This window comes from Cardiocondyla obscurior, linkage group LG15, assembly GCF_019399895.1.
Source record: "Cardiocondyla obscurior isolate alpha-2009 linkage group LG15, Cobs3.1, whole genome shotgun sequence".
NCBI lineage: Eukaryota > Metazoa > Arthropoda > Insecta > Hymenoptera > Formicidae > Cardiocondyla > Cardiocondyla obscurior.
Genome location: NC_091878.1, coordinates 76,152 through 93,475, shown reverse-complemented (window position 1 = coordinate 93,475; position 17,324 = coordinate 76,152). Strand labels below are relative to the sequence as shown.

General features: G+C 32.7%; 3 protein-coding genes and 1 long non-coding RNA gene across 5 annotated transcripts; 2 read left to right on the top strand and 2 right to left on the bottom strand.

Annotated features, from left to right (window-relative positions):
• Positions 1–1,322: 1,322 nt before the first annotated feature.
• LOC139108441 (WD repeat-containing protein 89) lies at positions 1,323–3,380 on the bottom strand. Its single transcript, XM_070666725.1, has 7 exons — positions 3,091–3,380; positions 2,752–2,978; positions 2,335–2,666; positions 2,118–2,246; positions 1,946–2,040; positions 1,722–1,824; positions 1,323–1,648 (listed from the first exon to the last, which is right to left on the bottom strand). The coding sequence occupies exons 1-7, from the start codon at positions 3,243–3,245 to the stop codon at positions 1,508–1,510; spliced, it is 1,182 nt and encodes a 393-aa protein (XP_070522826.1). The 5' UTR covers positions 3,246–3,380; the 3' UTR covers positions 1,323–1,507.
• Positions 3,381–3,421: 41 nt separating this feature from the next.
• LOC139108433 (uncharacterized) lies at positions 3,422–8,842 on the top strand. Its single transcript, XM_070666707.1, has 7 exons — positions 3,422–3,657; positions 3,731–5,929; positions 6,019–6,178; positions 6,258–6,418; positions 6,523–6,727; positions 6,848–7,723; positions 7,830–8,842. The coding sequence occupies exons 1-7, from the start codon at positions 3,574–3,576 to the stop codon at positions 8,717–8,719; spliced, it is 4,575 nt and encodes a 1,524-aa protein (XP_070522808.1). The 5' UTR covers positions 3,422–3,573; the 3' UTR covers positions 8,720–8,842.
• Positions 8,843–9,115: 273 nt separating this feature from the next.
• Positions 9,116–13,705, top strand: LOC139108438 (transmembrane protein 181). Of its 2 annotated transcripts, none has more exons than XM_070666717.1 (13): positions 9,116–9,366; positions 9,894–10,069; positions 10,483–10,586; positions 10,760–10,909; positions 11,082–11,184; positions 11,292–11,445; positions 11,555–11,635; positions 12,037–12,136; positions 12,214–12,341; positions 12,481–12,630; positions 12,733–12,835; positions 13,063–13,293; positions 13,402–13,705. In XM_070666717.1, the coding sequence occupies exons 2-13, from the start codon at positions 9,918–9,920 to the stop codon at positions 13,533–13,535; spliced, it is 1,590 nt and encodes a 529-aa protein (XP_070522818.1). In that variant the 5' UTR covers positions 9,116–9,366; positions 9,894–9,917; the 3' UTR covers positions 13,536–13,705. The 2 variants fall into 2 exon arrangements, with proteins under 2 accessions (XP_070522818.1, XP_070522819.1); XM_070666718.1 differs by having other exon boundaries at positions 9,116–9,386.
• Positions 13,706–14,707: 1,002 nt separating this feature from the next.
• Positions 14,708–16,641, bottom strand: LOC139108445 (uncharacterized). The gene is made up of 3 exons (XR_011546660.1): positions 15,357–16,641; positions 15,018–15,174; positions 14,708–14,904 (listed from the first exon to the last, which is right to left on the bottom strand). It is a non-coding gene; the product is annotated as an uncharacterized lncRNA (long non-coding RNA).
• Positions 16,642–17,324: the final 683 nt, after the last annotated feature.

Genomic DNA, 17,324 nt, shown 5'->3' with positions numbered 1-17,324 from the left:
CCAAAGTGGACGAGTATTCGACTTCATCGCGTACATCTGCGCATACAGACGATGTATTCTCCGCGAGACTAGTCTGATAAAAGAAAGTTATTAAAAAAAAAAAAAAAATTTAGAACGACGAAACATAACGCAAGAAAACAATCTCTTTCCGGAACGTACGATGGAAGAAATTAATCCTGTGCGAACGATAAGATGCCGTAAAGTTCTGTCTCCGTCGACTGATATATTTGTAACAAAATTAATGAAGTCGCACACAATCCTACAGGATAACGCGAAGAATCAAATTGGCGACAGCTGAAGAATGTAGCGCGACGGCCTACACCCGTCTCGTGACGTTTTGTATCTTTGTTTTTTTTTTTTTTTTAATATAACGTCACGTGGCGATGCAAAGTTTGAGAAAGGATATATCTATCTATAAAGATGATATATAGAAATATTATATATATATATATATATATAATATTAATATATATATAATATATAGAAATATTATATATATATATATATATATATATATATATATATATATATATATATAAATAAATAAATAAATAAAGTTATATAGTAACGCGGTTTTCCACGTTTTAGCGAATCTTTACGTCCCCGATGCTCATGGGAAGTATTTTTGTACGTTTACTCTGTACCTATACTATACCGTTTCGCTCTAAAACTATATTTACTGTTATCATTGTGATACTCGCTACTGCGATCGTCTTTTGAATCGTTAATTGTAATATTACATGTGTAATAAGAGGGCGTGTATTTGGTTATTGATACGCTCACGGATCGGCGATACAAGTCTCCATAAATTTAAACGATTTTCAAACGCAGAGACTGTAAACTGTTATCAATTGTTGTTATCGAATTATTTTATTGATTATTCTTTGTCACGAAGAGCTCTACTTTCGAATAGTACGACGAAATTTCGTATATGAAAGTAACACCTCGCATTTACTGAACGACATATAATTCGCAATTTAAAAAATATATGTCAATCGATTAATAATTAGCGTTGATTTTCTTAGATGAAATTTTTTTATACAATCCGAGAATAGAGCTCTTATTAATTGTTCGACATAAATCTTTTTTTTTAAGACGATTGTCCTATTTTATTAATCTCGTTATAGCAGAAAAAAATAATTCTGTTTTCTTACGAATTGCGCAGGACTCCTACCGCTGTCTTATTCTTTTCTTCCACGTCTATTAATTCCATGTATCCACAATTACATGTGATTTACATTCCTTAGCATTTTTACCACGAAACCTGTGGTTGCATTTTTTTTTATCGATATATGACTCGCCGTTGAATTATTAATCGCATAAACAATCGCATAATACCTATTTATTATAAATGTACATACAACTGTTATTGTAATAAAGAAGAATGTGAGGGAAATATACAATCCTGACATTTTAATTGATATTTACTCTTCCAATTTCATTTTTTTTTTTTTTTTTGTGTTTCTGTATTAACAAATTTACAATTTTTCTTAAATAATTATTTAATTTAATAAGGTTTAGCTCTCTGTCGCTCGCGATTGGTTCCAATTTTAGATAATAACTTGAGCTTCGAGTTTTGTATCGACGATTCCGCTTGTCGCCAAATATTAATAATACCTTTCTCGCCGACTGTTATTAAGCTACCACTCTAAAAAATTGAGAATATGAGATTATTATCAATCATTCTTCAATTTTAAGTATTCTTTAATTTATTAATTTACCTTCTCGTGTATCCAGCTATCCCGTACTATTTGTTTGTTTCCTATAATTTCATAACATGTTTTCAGACGATTCTTTCTAATATTCAAGCATCTTAAATGTTCCCTAAAAATTTAAAGGAAAACTTGTAATAATTCTATACGATCAACTAAATATCAATAATAAGAAATTCAAATTTTTTAAGTAGGATATACAAATACACTTGTTATATATTGCAAACCAATACCCTTTATCTGTACTAGAACCCGCCAATAGAAATGGTTGTTCAAAGACATTTGTAGTATGGAGTTTCACCAAGTAACAATTATCAGGATTATCTTTCTATAATAATAAATTGGATTCTTCAAGATTATTTTTAACTAAAAATGATAAAAAATGACATAAAAAATCATACATACTTCCGACACGGCTAAATGACTGCGTGCAAATGTTTCATATGCACAAGCACCATCAGATTTCCATAATTGTAAATCGTGTGTATGTGTTGTACACCATAAAGAATCATCAGTTAACCATCCTAGCCTGTCCTAAAAGAATAAAAGTAATTTGATTAATAAGATATATTGTCATGTTATAAATAAATAAATAAATTAATTAATTAATTAATTTCCTCACCACTGATGATTCAGTGTTTAATGAAGCTGTTAAAGCTAAATCTTCTGACGTTTGTGTCAAATCAAATATATTCATCAGACCATCGGTACTACCTGATGCTAAAATATTCTCCTTAACAGGATGAAAAGTCAGACAAGTGATGTCATCCATATGAGATTCCCAATATCCACCAAGAAGACTATTTTTATTTCCTGTTTTTGAACTTTGCCTCACATCCCAAAACAGAATAAATGCATCTCCACTGATATGCTCAGTCCCACCAGCTAAGAGCCTTTCATCACAGCTGAGATCAAAGCTAGCTAAAGCTTTTGTTTGACCTTCTTCTGTATCATCTTAAATATGAAGACAATATAAAGTATAATTATCATATTTATTCGCATTGATAAATAAATTACGAGTGTTAAAGCTGACGGTTACCTTTAAATTCTGCTACAGCCTTTTCTCTAGCTCGCAAGTCATATGTTGCGATTAGCCCATCGTTCCTTGCGATATAAAATATATTTTTATCGGTAGCACTGAACTTAATTCCTACAATGGGAGCCTCAGCGCGGTCTAATGTAACTGTCCGATTCATAGATTCGCCAACGGAATATATCACACTCGAATGATCCGACGATGCAGTTCCAATTCTAAATTCTGACTCGCTGTTTAAAGAAAATATTAATAAATACATGTAGAATTGGATATTTGTAGCACACTTTGTCAAACTTTTGCGTGGATTTGACAAAATGTTTCATAAGAAAATCTAAAGTTTACCTTTGAGTTCCACAGACAGAAAGGATATAGTTATCATGCTGCGACACCGTTTCCTCCAACGATAGCGTCAACTTCCCATTGATCATTTCGCGATCGGGTGCTCCATCGTCAATTTCGATGCTCAACTTCTGCAAAGTATTAATCATTTTCGACATACTATTTTTCGAATTGACGCGTTTCGAGTCGAATGTAAGCACATTGATTGAGGTTCGACCACCTCTATTAATCGACACGTGGGAAAGACATATCACTTTTTTAATGAGTATCGGCCTTTAAGTTGTTAACGTGGACGGTGGATATGGAAAAGCCGCGAAACCGGCCTGACGCGACGTGACGTGACGTCTGTGTTTACGTTATACAAGTTCAAATCACGCACGGTGAAACGGTTTTTCGCGTCCATTCTCGATAGATGTGCACGATAAAAATGTGAATATATTATATAAAGGACTCAAGTGAATTATCGACACGCTTACATTCCGTAAAATGGACGAGATGCAGGCAAAAATAGAAACGTGGCTGCAGCTGATAAAGTTGGAAAAACTGCAAGATGTATTGCAGGATATGCGGGTATGCTCCTTTTTTTTTCTGTTATTGAATAATGTTATATGCGAAACAGAATTTCACTATTGACATCTTTCAGACGAATTTCCGTGTTGAACCGAGCGAGAAACTGAATGACGGTATATTTAGACTGTTACTACGCTTATGTTTTATGGCAGACAAATGCAATAAACAAAACTCCAAGGTTGGGCAAGATATCGCTGAATTAGCTAACTTTCTTTGTTCATTATTAATTAAAGTACCTAATGACAACAACTTCGTTAAAGCTCTTTTTAAAATTGTTCAATGTTTAATTGCTTTTAATCTATATGAGGATGCGGAAAATATATGTTGCTACTTGCAACCTGGCATTTTATACAATCCTCAAGATGATACTATAAATCTTCTGATAAAAGTGTTGTCTTTGTGGCGTTACTCAATTTACAGCATGTGGCTTGAATTAAAAAATGAGTCTTTGAATGCAGAAAATTATAATCAATTAAAAAGTATCATGAAATATGAAATGAACATGACACAGATGGTATATAAAGATTATACAAAGCACTTGCTTGAGGGGATAAATAAACATTTAGATAGAATATTTATGATTGATAAAGACAAGAAATATTTTGATGATTTTTGTAAATATATATTAGAATACTTGTCAGGAGTGCAGTTATATCTGGATAAAGATGAGAAATATAAAATATATTATCATATACTTCGTATTATATGTCGTGTAATATGTGAGACAACTAATATAAATAATATTAAATCTTCTAGAAAAATGTTGGATACATTATTTGCTTATTTTGAAATTCTGACAGAAGATAAAGAGTGTCATCAGTGCTTCCAACAGTTTCAAAACTTTTGTATGACTCTTTTAGTGCCAATGGAAAGTCTTAACAATAGTGCCAAAGATATACAAAATGTTATTTATTGTAATGTAAACATTGCAGAAAAGTATGGTACAAAGAATCTTAAATGTAATGCAATTAGTATTGCAGAGATATCTGAGGTAGTGTTAGAATACTGGGAAAAGTGTATAGAAATTGACAACTCCATGTTCAAACATTTGGTTAATACTGGCATCTTACTAGAAATAATGAATTTATTTATACATATAAATACAGATGAGTTTTACAAAGAGAAAAAATCAACTGAATGCAAATGGTGCTCAAACAAACTGTGTATAGTCAAGAAGGACTTGCACAACTTTATCGCGACAAAGTGTAGATGTATCAATTTGATATTTAAATTTTCTCTTAAAACCTTGCCAGCAAAAATGTGTACTCTTGCCAGGAAAATCATGAAGCAAACTGTTGAATCAATTATTTTTGAAATAAAAGAATGTGAATGTAAGCGCTGGTGGCAATCATGGAGAACTTGTCGTAATATAATTTATAATATAGGTATATTATCTGAACACATATATGAGGAAAGTGTACAATTGTACTCCTTTTTAAGTACTTGTATTTTTCAACTTAAAGATTTTGAATTAAATTTAAAGTCAGATCTTGAAAACTTGAAAATCAAGGACTTTGAAAATATTATTACTTTTGTATTACACAGATTAAGCGTTGTGCATTGCAACAATAATATGTATAAAAAAGCTGCAACTGCATGTGTGTTAAATGCTCTGTTAACTTATAATCATTCGAATACAAAAGCTTTTCATACATGGATAAGTATTAAGAAAAGTGCTCCTGAAGAAATTACAAAAATGACTATGTTGGAATGCTTGAAAAACGATAAAGAGAAAATAAAAAGTGAACTGGGATTTTCCGTCGATACTCTCAAGTATGATCCTATTGCATTATGTTTGTGTGAGGCAAGAAATTTGCTGGAAGAACAAATCGCATTTACGAATGGTATAGCAACACTTCTGAAAACACTTAAGAAGCTACAGCCAAGTAATCAATATGCACACACTGTTCTGTTATTAGGATATTATTTCTTAGGTTTCAAGTATGACAGTTCTATTTTAAAATATTATGAACAAGCTATACATGATTTGAAGAAAAACAAGTCGAATTCTGTGGCTATTTTATGCTTGGAAGCTAATTTAAGCCTTTTTATGTTTGCGGAGGAACTGCGTGTAATGAGAAAGCAAACTCATTTAGAAATGGAAAATACAAAGTTTGCTATATACGCTCCTAAACTAAAAGAACCAATGGAAACTAACTCTTCAAACGTAGTTGCTGCTTATACTATGATAAACATTAAAAAAGATACTAATCTTATGTTGTGTTTGCAAAAAAGTTTAAAGAAATGGAAACAACTGTTTGAATGTTATTTTGTAAGTTAGAAAATATTTAATTATTGTCTTGACTTTATTAAAAGCTTAAAAATTTTGTCATTACATAAAAATGTTTTTATCGCCGATAGAAAGAAGTTGTCAAAGATTGGGAACCTAAACTTATACTTCGTATTTTGATAACAGCTGGGGAATATGCCCGGTTATATAGATATGAAGATTGCGAAGCTGAAACATGGACATTGGCATTTAAATTAGCATTGGAAATAAAGGATTATATAATTATTTATAGTATGTTGAGCTATTTTTATTATAATAATTTAAAAACGGGGTATCTTATGATTAAAGTCATTATTTAATCTTTTTACAGTTACAAGTCGGTGTATATCATTGAGACTAATCAATTACGATTGGATTGCTACTGCCAACAAATATATTACAAAGTACAGGGATTCTAAAGATAAAAATGTAATTGGGACCATTGCTACTTTCTGGATAAGTTTAGCAGATCTTTATTTTGAATGTGGAAAGGTAAGAAAATAGTTTAAAGCAAAATTTAAGTAAAAATATTTAATTTAACGCACTAAAATTTTTATTTTTATTTATTTTTTTTTTCTTTCTTTTTGTTTTTTTAGTATGATGACGCTAAACAATTATTTGCCGAAGCTAGGAATCTTTCAGGAATTTCACTTCTTGCTAATAAACCCGTGTATCTGTTAAGTTTAGATGTTATTATACGCAACAATCATTTTTATGATATGCAACATGAGGATTATAGTTCGTACATTGAGGAATGTCGGCTTACAATGAGAAGCGTAAATTATGATTTGTTAAAAAAATGTAATTAAGTTATTTACAATTATTTATACTTTACTTCATTCTAAATTGATTTATATTTACGCAATGTTGCTTAATTATTTACTAAGCAATCTTACGCTTTTTTTTTCTTTTTTTTTTCAGGTTCAAATCAAGCAACATATCTTTTCAGTTACGATGTACTTTTCACTACTGCAATTAACTTAGCCATAAGAATAAACAGTTTATTGTCTTTTCGTGGTATTTGCCCAGATTTACTGCAGCTTTTAAAATCGGCACAGAGCTTAAATGCGATGCTACGCACCGCCGAATTATTGAAATCATTATGTTATATTGATTTATCTCGTTTGCAATTGGACGATTGCGAAGTAAAGCTACAAGCTCTCGAGCATATGTTGCACATCGAGTCGTTTCAGCTGTCTATGGAGTCTAAAGCCATTGAAATACCGTCAACTTATCTCGCAGTGACTCCTACGAAGATTGCAGATCCTGTCAGAGATTCGCTAAACAACGACACTTCCCCAGTGCTCGGTAAAAAAGTCTTTGACTTGCCGAAATTCACATTGCACACAGATTGCAATTGCTATAAGTGCAGCAACGTTTCGTATCAATACATGGTGTTTGTCACTACTTATATCAGAGCACAGTTATATGCCTTGCAGAATCACCCTACGGCCGCTCTTGATCATTTTCATGGCGCCTTTGAGATAAAGCGGAAATTATTTGAAAAAGAAAAGTCAGTTCTACCTGAAAATTGGCCCCGTGACGAAATCGGTGTGAAACAATTATCTTGGCAAATACGTTTCTACATAATCGATTACATACAATTACTGATCGACTTTTGTTACTTTTTAAAAATAAGCATAAGATCGCATGAAAAAGATGCAACATATATTTTAAATTTAGCAAGCAATATGTGCCACAAGTATAACTTGGAGAGACATCCCGTCTACATAATGGTTCAAGAATTAAAACTTGATAATGAATTTCAAGTGATACAATCTTCAGATTTTAATTCAAGTATGTATTTTCAAATATATATCGTCTTTTTTTTTTTTTTTTTTTTTTTTTTTTAGGATAAATTTTGAGTAATATTTTTATAACTTTATATAATAATTTGTTACAGAGTTTATGGTTCCACAGCCACATGACATTGATGTAAGTGATGAAACAAAATCTCCGAATAGTCCAAGCGTTTGTGTCACACCAACTTCTCAAAAATATCGCGTCAAGAAACCTACTTCAATTCGACGTAGAAAAAGTCCAGTACCTTTGAAGATACCTAAAATTAATTTAATTTGGAGCGATGACGAAGATGACAATAGTTTATCTCCACCACCACCCACATACTCTAACACAAAAATTAAATCGTATACAAATGTAAAAAAGAAAAATGTTAAAGATTTAACAGCTAACTTAGCTAGCTTAAAAATTGACGATTCCGTGTCACAATTGGAGAATCTTAATGAAGATAAAAATAATACGCAAGGAAACTCGATAAAAGATATTATGATTAAAGTGGCATCTTTAGTTCCAGATATATCAACGAGTTTGATGAATTTGGTGGACAATACAGATATATCTGCCATGGAAAATACTGATAAATTGATAGATAGTGTAGAGAATCTCAAAATTAAATCAAAAACCAGAAAAAGCGTTAAAAGTACAAAACAATTAACAGTTGCTGATTACAATAAAAATATAGATCAGGCTATAGAGTTATTAAAACAGATGACAATAAAGGATAATACAAATAATAATATTGATTCATCTGCGATGATGGAATCTAAAACAATTGACAAATTGCAAAACCAGAATATTTCGGAAACGTATGAGGAAAGGAAATTCTTTAAAAGCAAATTATTGAGAGAAAATATTGAAACCGCGAGTACATCGTCAACGAATAAGCCTAAAAATTCACAAAACAAAAATCTCAAATCATTTTTAGATAACGATGGTCACAGCATAAGGACAAGATCCAGTGTCAGAAGGTGCCCAAAAGATAAGCCATCGTAGACGTCAAAAATTATAATAATTAATATTTATTTATAATTATAATAATAATTTTGTGTAATATTTTTGTAAAATGCCAGCGCTTTCATTCAATATTTAAGACAAAATATAAAGATATAAATTAAACTTGATATGTCTTGAAATTATTTTAAATAGAATTAATTAATCGAGCTGTACGACACTTCAGGATAACGAGCGTCTGGTTTGGCGTTGAAGTACCGCGTGGCGAATTTAAATTTTCTTTTTAGTTCCGAAAACGTTTGAAGCGCGCCGCCACTATCGCCCACCCGGCAAATCGAGCCAATCGAGGTAGCGACGGGAAAGCTCGGCAGCCAATGAACCAACGAAGAAAAAGTGATGGGAGTCAACCGATGAGCCGACGACATGTGTCTAATGTTCTGTGGACTATGGTGTGAAAAATCAATAGTGCGTGGGTCAGTGTACATACGTCGTATGCTCGCATGGTTATTTTCGTGTTGTAGGTTCAATTAGCAAATTACGCAAAACGAACATGATGCCAAAAAATTCTCGCACGTTCCGTATATCTTCCTCTCTATGAGATCCTTCGTGAATCGCAAGCGTTATGCGAGTAATTATTTATCGAGACTGTAGATAGAAATAGCGTCTATTGTCACGCAATAAAACGGAGGGTGAGCTTTTCTATTTACACGTACGTAAACTATCGCGTAAATCTGATGTTGTACGAAGCATATTTTATGTACAACCTACCGATCCGGTTGTTTTGACGAATATCGAAAAATGAGTTCTTGATTGAAGTTGTGGCGCCACTATTACGTGTATTGAAAAATATTGAAACACTTGTATTTTTATTTTTCTACCTTCGAAGAATAGCTTTTTTTATTTTATCTCTAATTGTTCTAACAAATTAAGCCCCTTTTTTTTTTTTTTTTTTTTTTTTAATTAAAATGAAGAACTTTAAGGATAAAAAAATGATTAATTCATGTAATATATAAAATGTTTTCGATGTATTTTATATGAAATAGAATATTCGAGTTCTACTTTCTATAAGTTACAATAATTTTTATGTAGAAAAATTAAAGGAAAATGTATATATTAATAAGATATTGAGAAATATGTAGTAAAACCATGTGACACATAATTTTTAATTTTTTTTCAACTATAAAATAAGACACAGCTAATTTTAAGTTGATTTTAGGTACAGGATAAAACATTCCTGAAGATGGTGAACGGGCCCGGATTAGGATACTCGTATCATCTCCCATCCGCCAGTTGGAGTCTCAAAATTAGAAATGCATTGTCGCAATTTAGTGACCTTTTCAGCGAATTTAATAAATATATCGCGCCAGCCTATCATCATGACCGTTGTGAAAGGTGATTTCTTTCAAAAATTATTCAAGAAGCGAGAAGCATAGTTATTTTAATACACTAAATAATTTTAAAGACGAGCATATATTTTGAAAATCTCCCTGACAACTTATAATTTCGACGAGCGGAGTGACTATTAAAAGTCAAGCAACGAGTTAAGCGAGCGGCAGTCTTTTTGCAGTAAAACGAGTAAAAGATAAGCGAACGCGCTCGCTCGCTCGCTGCTCGCTTATGACTGCTGCTTCGTTTGTGACTCTGCCGATCTTTTTTAAAGTATACTCGCCGCCGTCCACCGCAATCGACAATTTTATAAAATTAAATAATTTTTCCTCTTCAAATCTAATTTTCATATGCTGTTTAGGATACCCTGTATATGTAAACATTGTACATGTCATTAACTTAAATTTATATGTATACAGATCTGTACAAATGCGATTATATTCAATGCACAAGAGGGAATTTGTCATGGTGTTCATTGCTTTTTTTGCATGTTTCGGATTAGCGATTTTTATTGGCCTTGCTGGTGAGTATTAATAATAATTTTGTATTTGTATTAAAGTAAAAGATTTCGAACGTGCATATGTTAAATAGCTTATATTATAAACTTTTGCAAGCATTAAAATATTAATATATACAATCGTTCACATAATGATTCGGACACTACTAAATTTTAACTTTTACGTTATGCTTTAAAAGGGCCGCCTATAACATCGACCAGCGAGCAAAAAGCCCATTTGAACGGCAGTGAGATGGCTACAGGGCCATTCATTATGAAAACGCCTCTTTTGTCTACATATAGCCAGCAACTATGGGTGATTGCCAAGCTATCAACGGCAAATAATGACGGTAATGAGCAATTTTTTATCATTTAAAATTAATAGCGAGAAAGTTTCTCCAATTTAAAATCAGACAAAGCAGGGCGCGTCTGCGATGCTCCCACGTTGGACGCTATATAAAGTGTTATTTTATATGTATAAGATAAGAAATAAAACGTAACTATAGTTATCTTAATTTGTAGATGAGAGATATGATAAAGGATTTCAAGTTAGCGTTTCTATAGACGGTATGACCGCTGATCGCAAGCTCGTATCTGTACTATCTTCAGAAGATGGACATAATCGGTAAGTGTACGATAAAAAATCATTTTTCTCCCGTAGCGCGATGTGTAAATTAATACAGATAAATTTAATAATCAATATAGAATTTAACGACTGTGATCATTTTCTAGAACTAGACACTTGAAGTGTGAAAGGCAATCTTGCGAGGAATTAGTTGTCGCCCATCTCGGATTTCTTGATTATGCCTACTACATAATTACTGTCCGTTTTCATGGTCTTGAGAGCTTCCATCAGCGATATACTATACGAGAACTGATATTCTACGTCAGTAAGCACTGCATGAAATGATCACACTTGTTTGGATATGATAAATTCGAGATTTAAGTATTTCGATTTTTCTTTAAATTTCTTTTATTTTCTTTTTTGTTCACAGTTTAAGAACTACAATCCGGCATTCACGCAAATTGAAATCTGGTTCCGACTAATCTTTTTATTGGCCACGTTTGGAGTTATGGTAATTTATAACTGTTGCAATGGTGACGTATAAAAATAATTAAATTAAGACAAGTCGAAGAATATTTGCAATTGTTTTTAAACCAAATATGGAAATATTGCATAATTTATTTTAATTCTTTATTACATCGTATCATTTTTAAGTAACAACTCTCAATTATAATATCTACTATATCTTTTTTTTATTTTAATGAATATTTATGTAATATAAAAATATAATTAATGAATTTAGTTTTTTAAACAACAATGAAAAAGAGTGACCAATAAATCTCCGATTTCAAAGAAAAAAAAATTGGTAACTTTATAAAATAATATGTTAGTTGTTTTTTAACTTTATCCATTTTTTTCGCGGATATTTAAAGCTTGTTCTAGAAATCGAATGGAAAATTATACCGCTTTCAGTGTTGGTTCGGACATTCGCTGAGAAAGTATCCACTGCACGATTGGTCGATAGAGCAAAAGTGGATTTCTATCCTTCTTCCATTACTAATTCTGTATAATAGTAAGTTTTTAAAATTTTCTAATATTTCATCAATTTGCATTTTTCTTACTTTTATTAAACTTTATTTAATTAAACAGATCCGCTGTTTCCTATGACTTTCTTGATAAACTCTTGGATACCTGGTATGTTGGATGCAATTCTACAAACAACTTTCCTATGTGCTATTCTTATGTTCTGGCTCTGCGTCTATCACGGCCTTAGACAGGTATTGTACCGACAAAAATGGAAAGATATTAATTAACCAGGCAGTTTACCCATAGTAAAACGCACATCATCAATTAGATTAATTAATTAGACGGAGCACGCACATTCTTTTGTAATATATACTTAATTTCTTCCTTTAGAACGAAAGGCGGCTTATTACGTTTTACTTACCAAAGCTGTTGGTGGTGGGGATGTTATGGGGTGCGGCATTAACTCTTGCTACATGGCTTCGTTGCACCGAATTGGAGGATCCCACTTATAATTATGTTCTCGATACATCGAATTATTACGTAAGTTGAACTTATTCTTATTAAAGGTCGACAACAGTAATAAATTCTAAATTAAAAAGTACTAAGCTTATATTTGTTAAGACACGTATAATTTATTTTCAGGGCTTCAAGGTATTCTTCTTCACAGTGGGTGGTTTCTACATCGCGTATTTGTTGCTTCTTATTTTAAAAGCGTATAGTGAACTACGGTCTATGCCATACTTTGGTAAATATATTTTTTAACTTGTTTAACTTCACTTTGTTAACTTATTTAATTAATTACTTATTTAGAATAATCCAAGTAACAAAAATCACTCATGATTATTTTGTTGTTTGGGACTACCATAATTTTTTAATAATTGATATTCTCTCAGCACAAAGTAAGTTTTTATTTTTTTTTTTTTTTTATAAAAACTTATAATTATAACTTAAAGCGTACGATTTATTTTACAGATTTACGTTTGCGGTTTTTGACATTGCTTGCTGCAGTAGTTGCCGGAGTTTGCAGTTTAGTTACCGCACGGCAATTTGGAGCTGGTGTGTTGGAAGACAGTTTTGCATCTCGTCTTTCCACTTATTATCGTACGTCCGCACAGTTTATGGCTCTTTATGGTCTTCTCAATTTTTACTTATACACTATGGCATACGTTTATGCTCCTACACTTCATCAAGTATATGGACAACGTAAGTGTGTCTTTGAAAAATTAATTTATATAACTCTTGATATAATACTTGCTAATTTATAATGATAAAACTAAAAAAGTAACACAAATTCTTTAATATTTATTGCAGACTCGTCAATAACGAAAGATAGCCCTGCATTCTCCATGTTCAATGATTCAGAGGAAGAAGTAATATATGGATCAGACGAGGATAGCAGGCGACCACTGACTCGCACTCCACAAAATGCAGAGGATAGTGACTGACGGCCTTAAGAAAAAAAAATTTCACGTTTTTTGCTAATCGAAATATTGATCGTTAAATGAATAAAAAAATCAATGAAAAAGCTTTTAATTCGTATTTCTACCGTTATTCATAAATATATTACATTAAAAATTATAAATTAAAAAATTAAATAAAAAGAAGTATTAAGTAATTTATTGTTATTACCTATTTAATGTTTAAAAAAATTTCTTTCAGAATTATACGCACGCTTCGCGTGCGCGTCATTATAATTGAGTAATCTATAGTCGACGACGTCCTATTAGTTTAAGACACCTGATTACAAACTATGAGAAAAAAATAATTAAGGTCTTACCAATCTGATCCTTCGGTTAATTTATGTCGGCGGGGCGAAATGAACGACGTCGACATTTTTTCGTAAGCGTAAACGTTCTATCCGCGGTCGAAAATACACGTAATTGCGAAGCGATTAACGACACGTCCGCACGCACGAGGCTTCGCAACTAGACTGACAGTCAGAGATTTCGGCGCTTAGAGAAAAAGATTTCGTTCGTCGCTTAGTGCAAGTTAATATATAATTATATATTTTTATATATATTTGTATTTATATATATTACTTTCAGGGAGATGATGTGGAATGCATCAAAACTTTTCAACTACACCGATTGTATTTAAAGAAAATAATAAAAGTATGTACAACCGACAGTCCGCAGTCGGTTTAAGTGGAACGGAAAAGTTTTGCTGCATTGTAAATACATTAAAAATTGTTTTTTTTATTATATTACATTATTAATATTTTAATATATTACATTGTATTATATAATCTTATTATTCTTTCCTTTTATTTTTTCCTTAAACTTCACAGTTTTTCTTTTACAGCTGACGTTAACTTTTGCTTGGCGTGAAGCAAGTAATAATTAGTTTTTTTTGTTAGTGGTGTTCTGTGTGGGTTACAGTTTTCTATTTAGTCATCTCGGAATAAGATGTGTTAAAAATTTTCTCAGTAATTTACCGTCGCCGCAAATACATCAATCTTTTTAATCTTTATCAATGTATTTTAAAATTAAAATAATTATTTAGATAAAACGTGGGCACTCTACTAGCTTTAATAAAATCGAATTAGAGTCAAAAAATTAACTTAGAACATTCAAAATCATAAACTTTATAACATTTTTATTTTAATTTATAGAACATACATGTCACTTTTTAAAAGTTAATTATTAATATTTTCCGTAGACTTACAAGCTTCAAACTTTGTGGGACATAAGTAGAATGAAGAAACTGTAATGGAATGCCAACAAGACTCTTGAGAAAACAGCAGAAATCCCCCTCACCAAGTATAGATCACAGTAAAAATTCTGAGGCCTTCCAGATACTCCAATCACAAGATAACTGAAATATATATTTTAGAGTTAAAAAACTTATTGAAATGTAATGTGAGCACTCTACTACACTTAAATAAACCAAATTTAAGTCAGAAATTTAACTTAGAAGCCTCAACTCACTCTGCAAAGTGTTAGTGCTATCTGGAGTACTGGGTAAGTCGAAGAATTTTCTCTTGCACCAGGAATAATCAGAGAGACTTCTGCGGCTTCCCTGGGTCTTCGGACGGTTTCCTTGGTTAGTTTCCGTCGCGAACCTTTCGTCCCCAAAACGCCAAACCTGTAAATAAAGCAAAAGTATTTTTAAATTAAAACTAAAAATCTCATAAGTGACACTTTGAGGTTAAAGTTATATTTTGACAATTTTCTCACTTTTTAATTAACTGAGGCTCTCGAGCAATCTAAAATTAGTCCCTCACGATAGAGGAGGGTACTCTAATTAAATTTTAACGCATGACATACCTGAATTCACTCTGCAAAGTGTTAATGCTATCTGGAGTACTGGGTAAGTCGAGGATTTTTCTCTTGCACCAGGAATGGTCAAAGGGACTTCTGCGGCTTCCCCAGGTCTCCGGACGATTTCCTTGGTTAGTTTTCGTCGCGAACCTTTCGTCCCCAAAGCGCCAAACCTGTAAATAAAGCAGAAGTATTTTTAAATTAAAACTAAAAATCTCATAAGTGACACATTGAGGTTAAAGTTATATTTTGACTACTTTCTCACTTTTTAATTAATTGAGGCTCTCGAGCAATCTAAAATCGGTCCCTCACGATAGAGGAGGGTACTCTAATTAAATTCTAACGCATGACATACCTGAATTCACTCTGCAAAGTGTTAATGCTATCTGGAGTACTGGGTAAGTCGAGGATTTTTCTCTTGCAACAGAAATGGTCAAAAAGCCTTCTGCGGCTTCCCCGGGTCTCCGGACGGTTTCCTTGGTTAGTTTCCGTCGCAAACCTTTCGTCCCCAAAGCGCCAAACCTGTAAATAAAGCTGAAGTATTTTTAAATTAAAACTAAAAATCTCATAAGTGACACTTTGTGGTTAAAGTTATATTTTGACTATTTTCTCACTTTTTAATTAATTGAGGCTCTCGAGCAATCTAAAATCGGTCCCTCACGATAGAGGAGGGTACTCTAATTAAATTCTAACGCATGACATACCTGAATTCACTCTGCAAAGTGTTAGTGCTATCTGGAGTACTGGGTAAGTCGAAGATTTTTCTCTTGCACCAGGAATGGTCAGAGAGACTTCTGCGGCTTTCCCGGGTCTGCGGACGGTTTCCTTGGTTAGTTTCCGTCGCGAACCTTTCGTCCCCAAAGCGCCAAACCTGTAAATAAAGCAGAAGTATTTTTAAATTAAAACTAAAAATCTCATAAGTGACACTTTGTGGTTAAAGTTATATTTTGACTATTTTCTCACTTTTTAATTAATTGAGGCTCTCGAGCAATCTAAAATCGGTCCCTCACGATAGAGGAGGGTACTCTAATTAAATTCTAACGCATGACATACCTGAATTCACTCTGCAAAGTGTTAGTGCTATCTGGAGTACTGGGTAAGTCGAGGAATTTTCTCTTGCACCAGGAATGGTCAGAGAGACTTCTGCGGCTTTCCCGGGTCTTCGGACGGTTTCCTTGGTTAGTTTCCGTCGCGAACCTTTCGTCCCCAAAGCGCCAAACCTGTAAATAAAGCAGAAGTATTTTTAAATTAAAACTAAAAATCTCATAAGTTACACATTGAGGTTAAAGTTATATTTTGACACTTTTCTCACTTTTTAATTAACTGAGGCTTTCGGGCAATCTAAAATCGGTCCCTCACAATAGAGGAGGGTACTCTAATTAAATTCTAACGCATGACATACCTGAATTCACTCTGCAAAGTGTTAATGCTATCTGGAGTACTGGGTAAGTCGAAAATTTTTCTTTTGCAACAGAAATGGTCAAAAAGACTTCTGCGGCTTCCCCGGGTCTCCGGACGGTTTCCTTGGTTAGTTTCCGTCGCAAACCTTTCGTCCCCAAAGCGCCAAACCTGTAAATAAAGCAGAAGTATTTTTAAATTAAAACTAAAAATCTCATAAGTGACACATTGAGATTAAAGTTATATTTTGACTACTTTCTCACTTTTTAATTAATTGAGGCTCTCGAGCAATCTAAAATCGGTCCCTCATGATAGAGGAGGGTACTCTAATTAAATTCTAACGCATGACATACCTGAATTCACTCTGCAAAGTGTTAGTGCTATCTGGAGTACTGGGTAAGTCGAGGAATTTTCTCTTGCACCAGGAATGGTCAGAGAGACTTCTGCGGCTTTCCCGGGTCTTCGGACGGTTTCCTTGGTTAGTTTTCGTCGCGAACCTTTCGTCCCCAAAGCGCCAAACCTGTAAATAAAGCAGAAGTATTTTTAAATTGAAACTAAAAATCTCATAAGTGACAC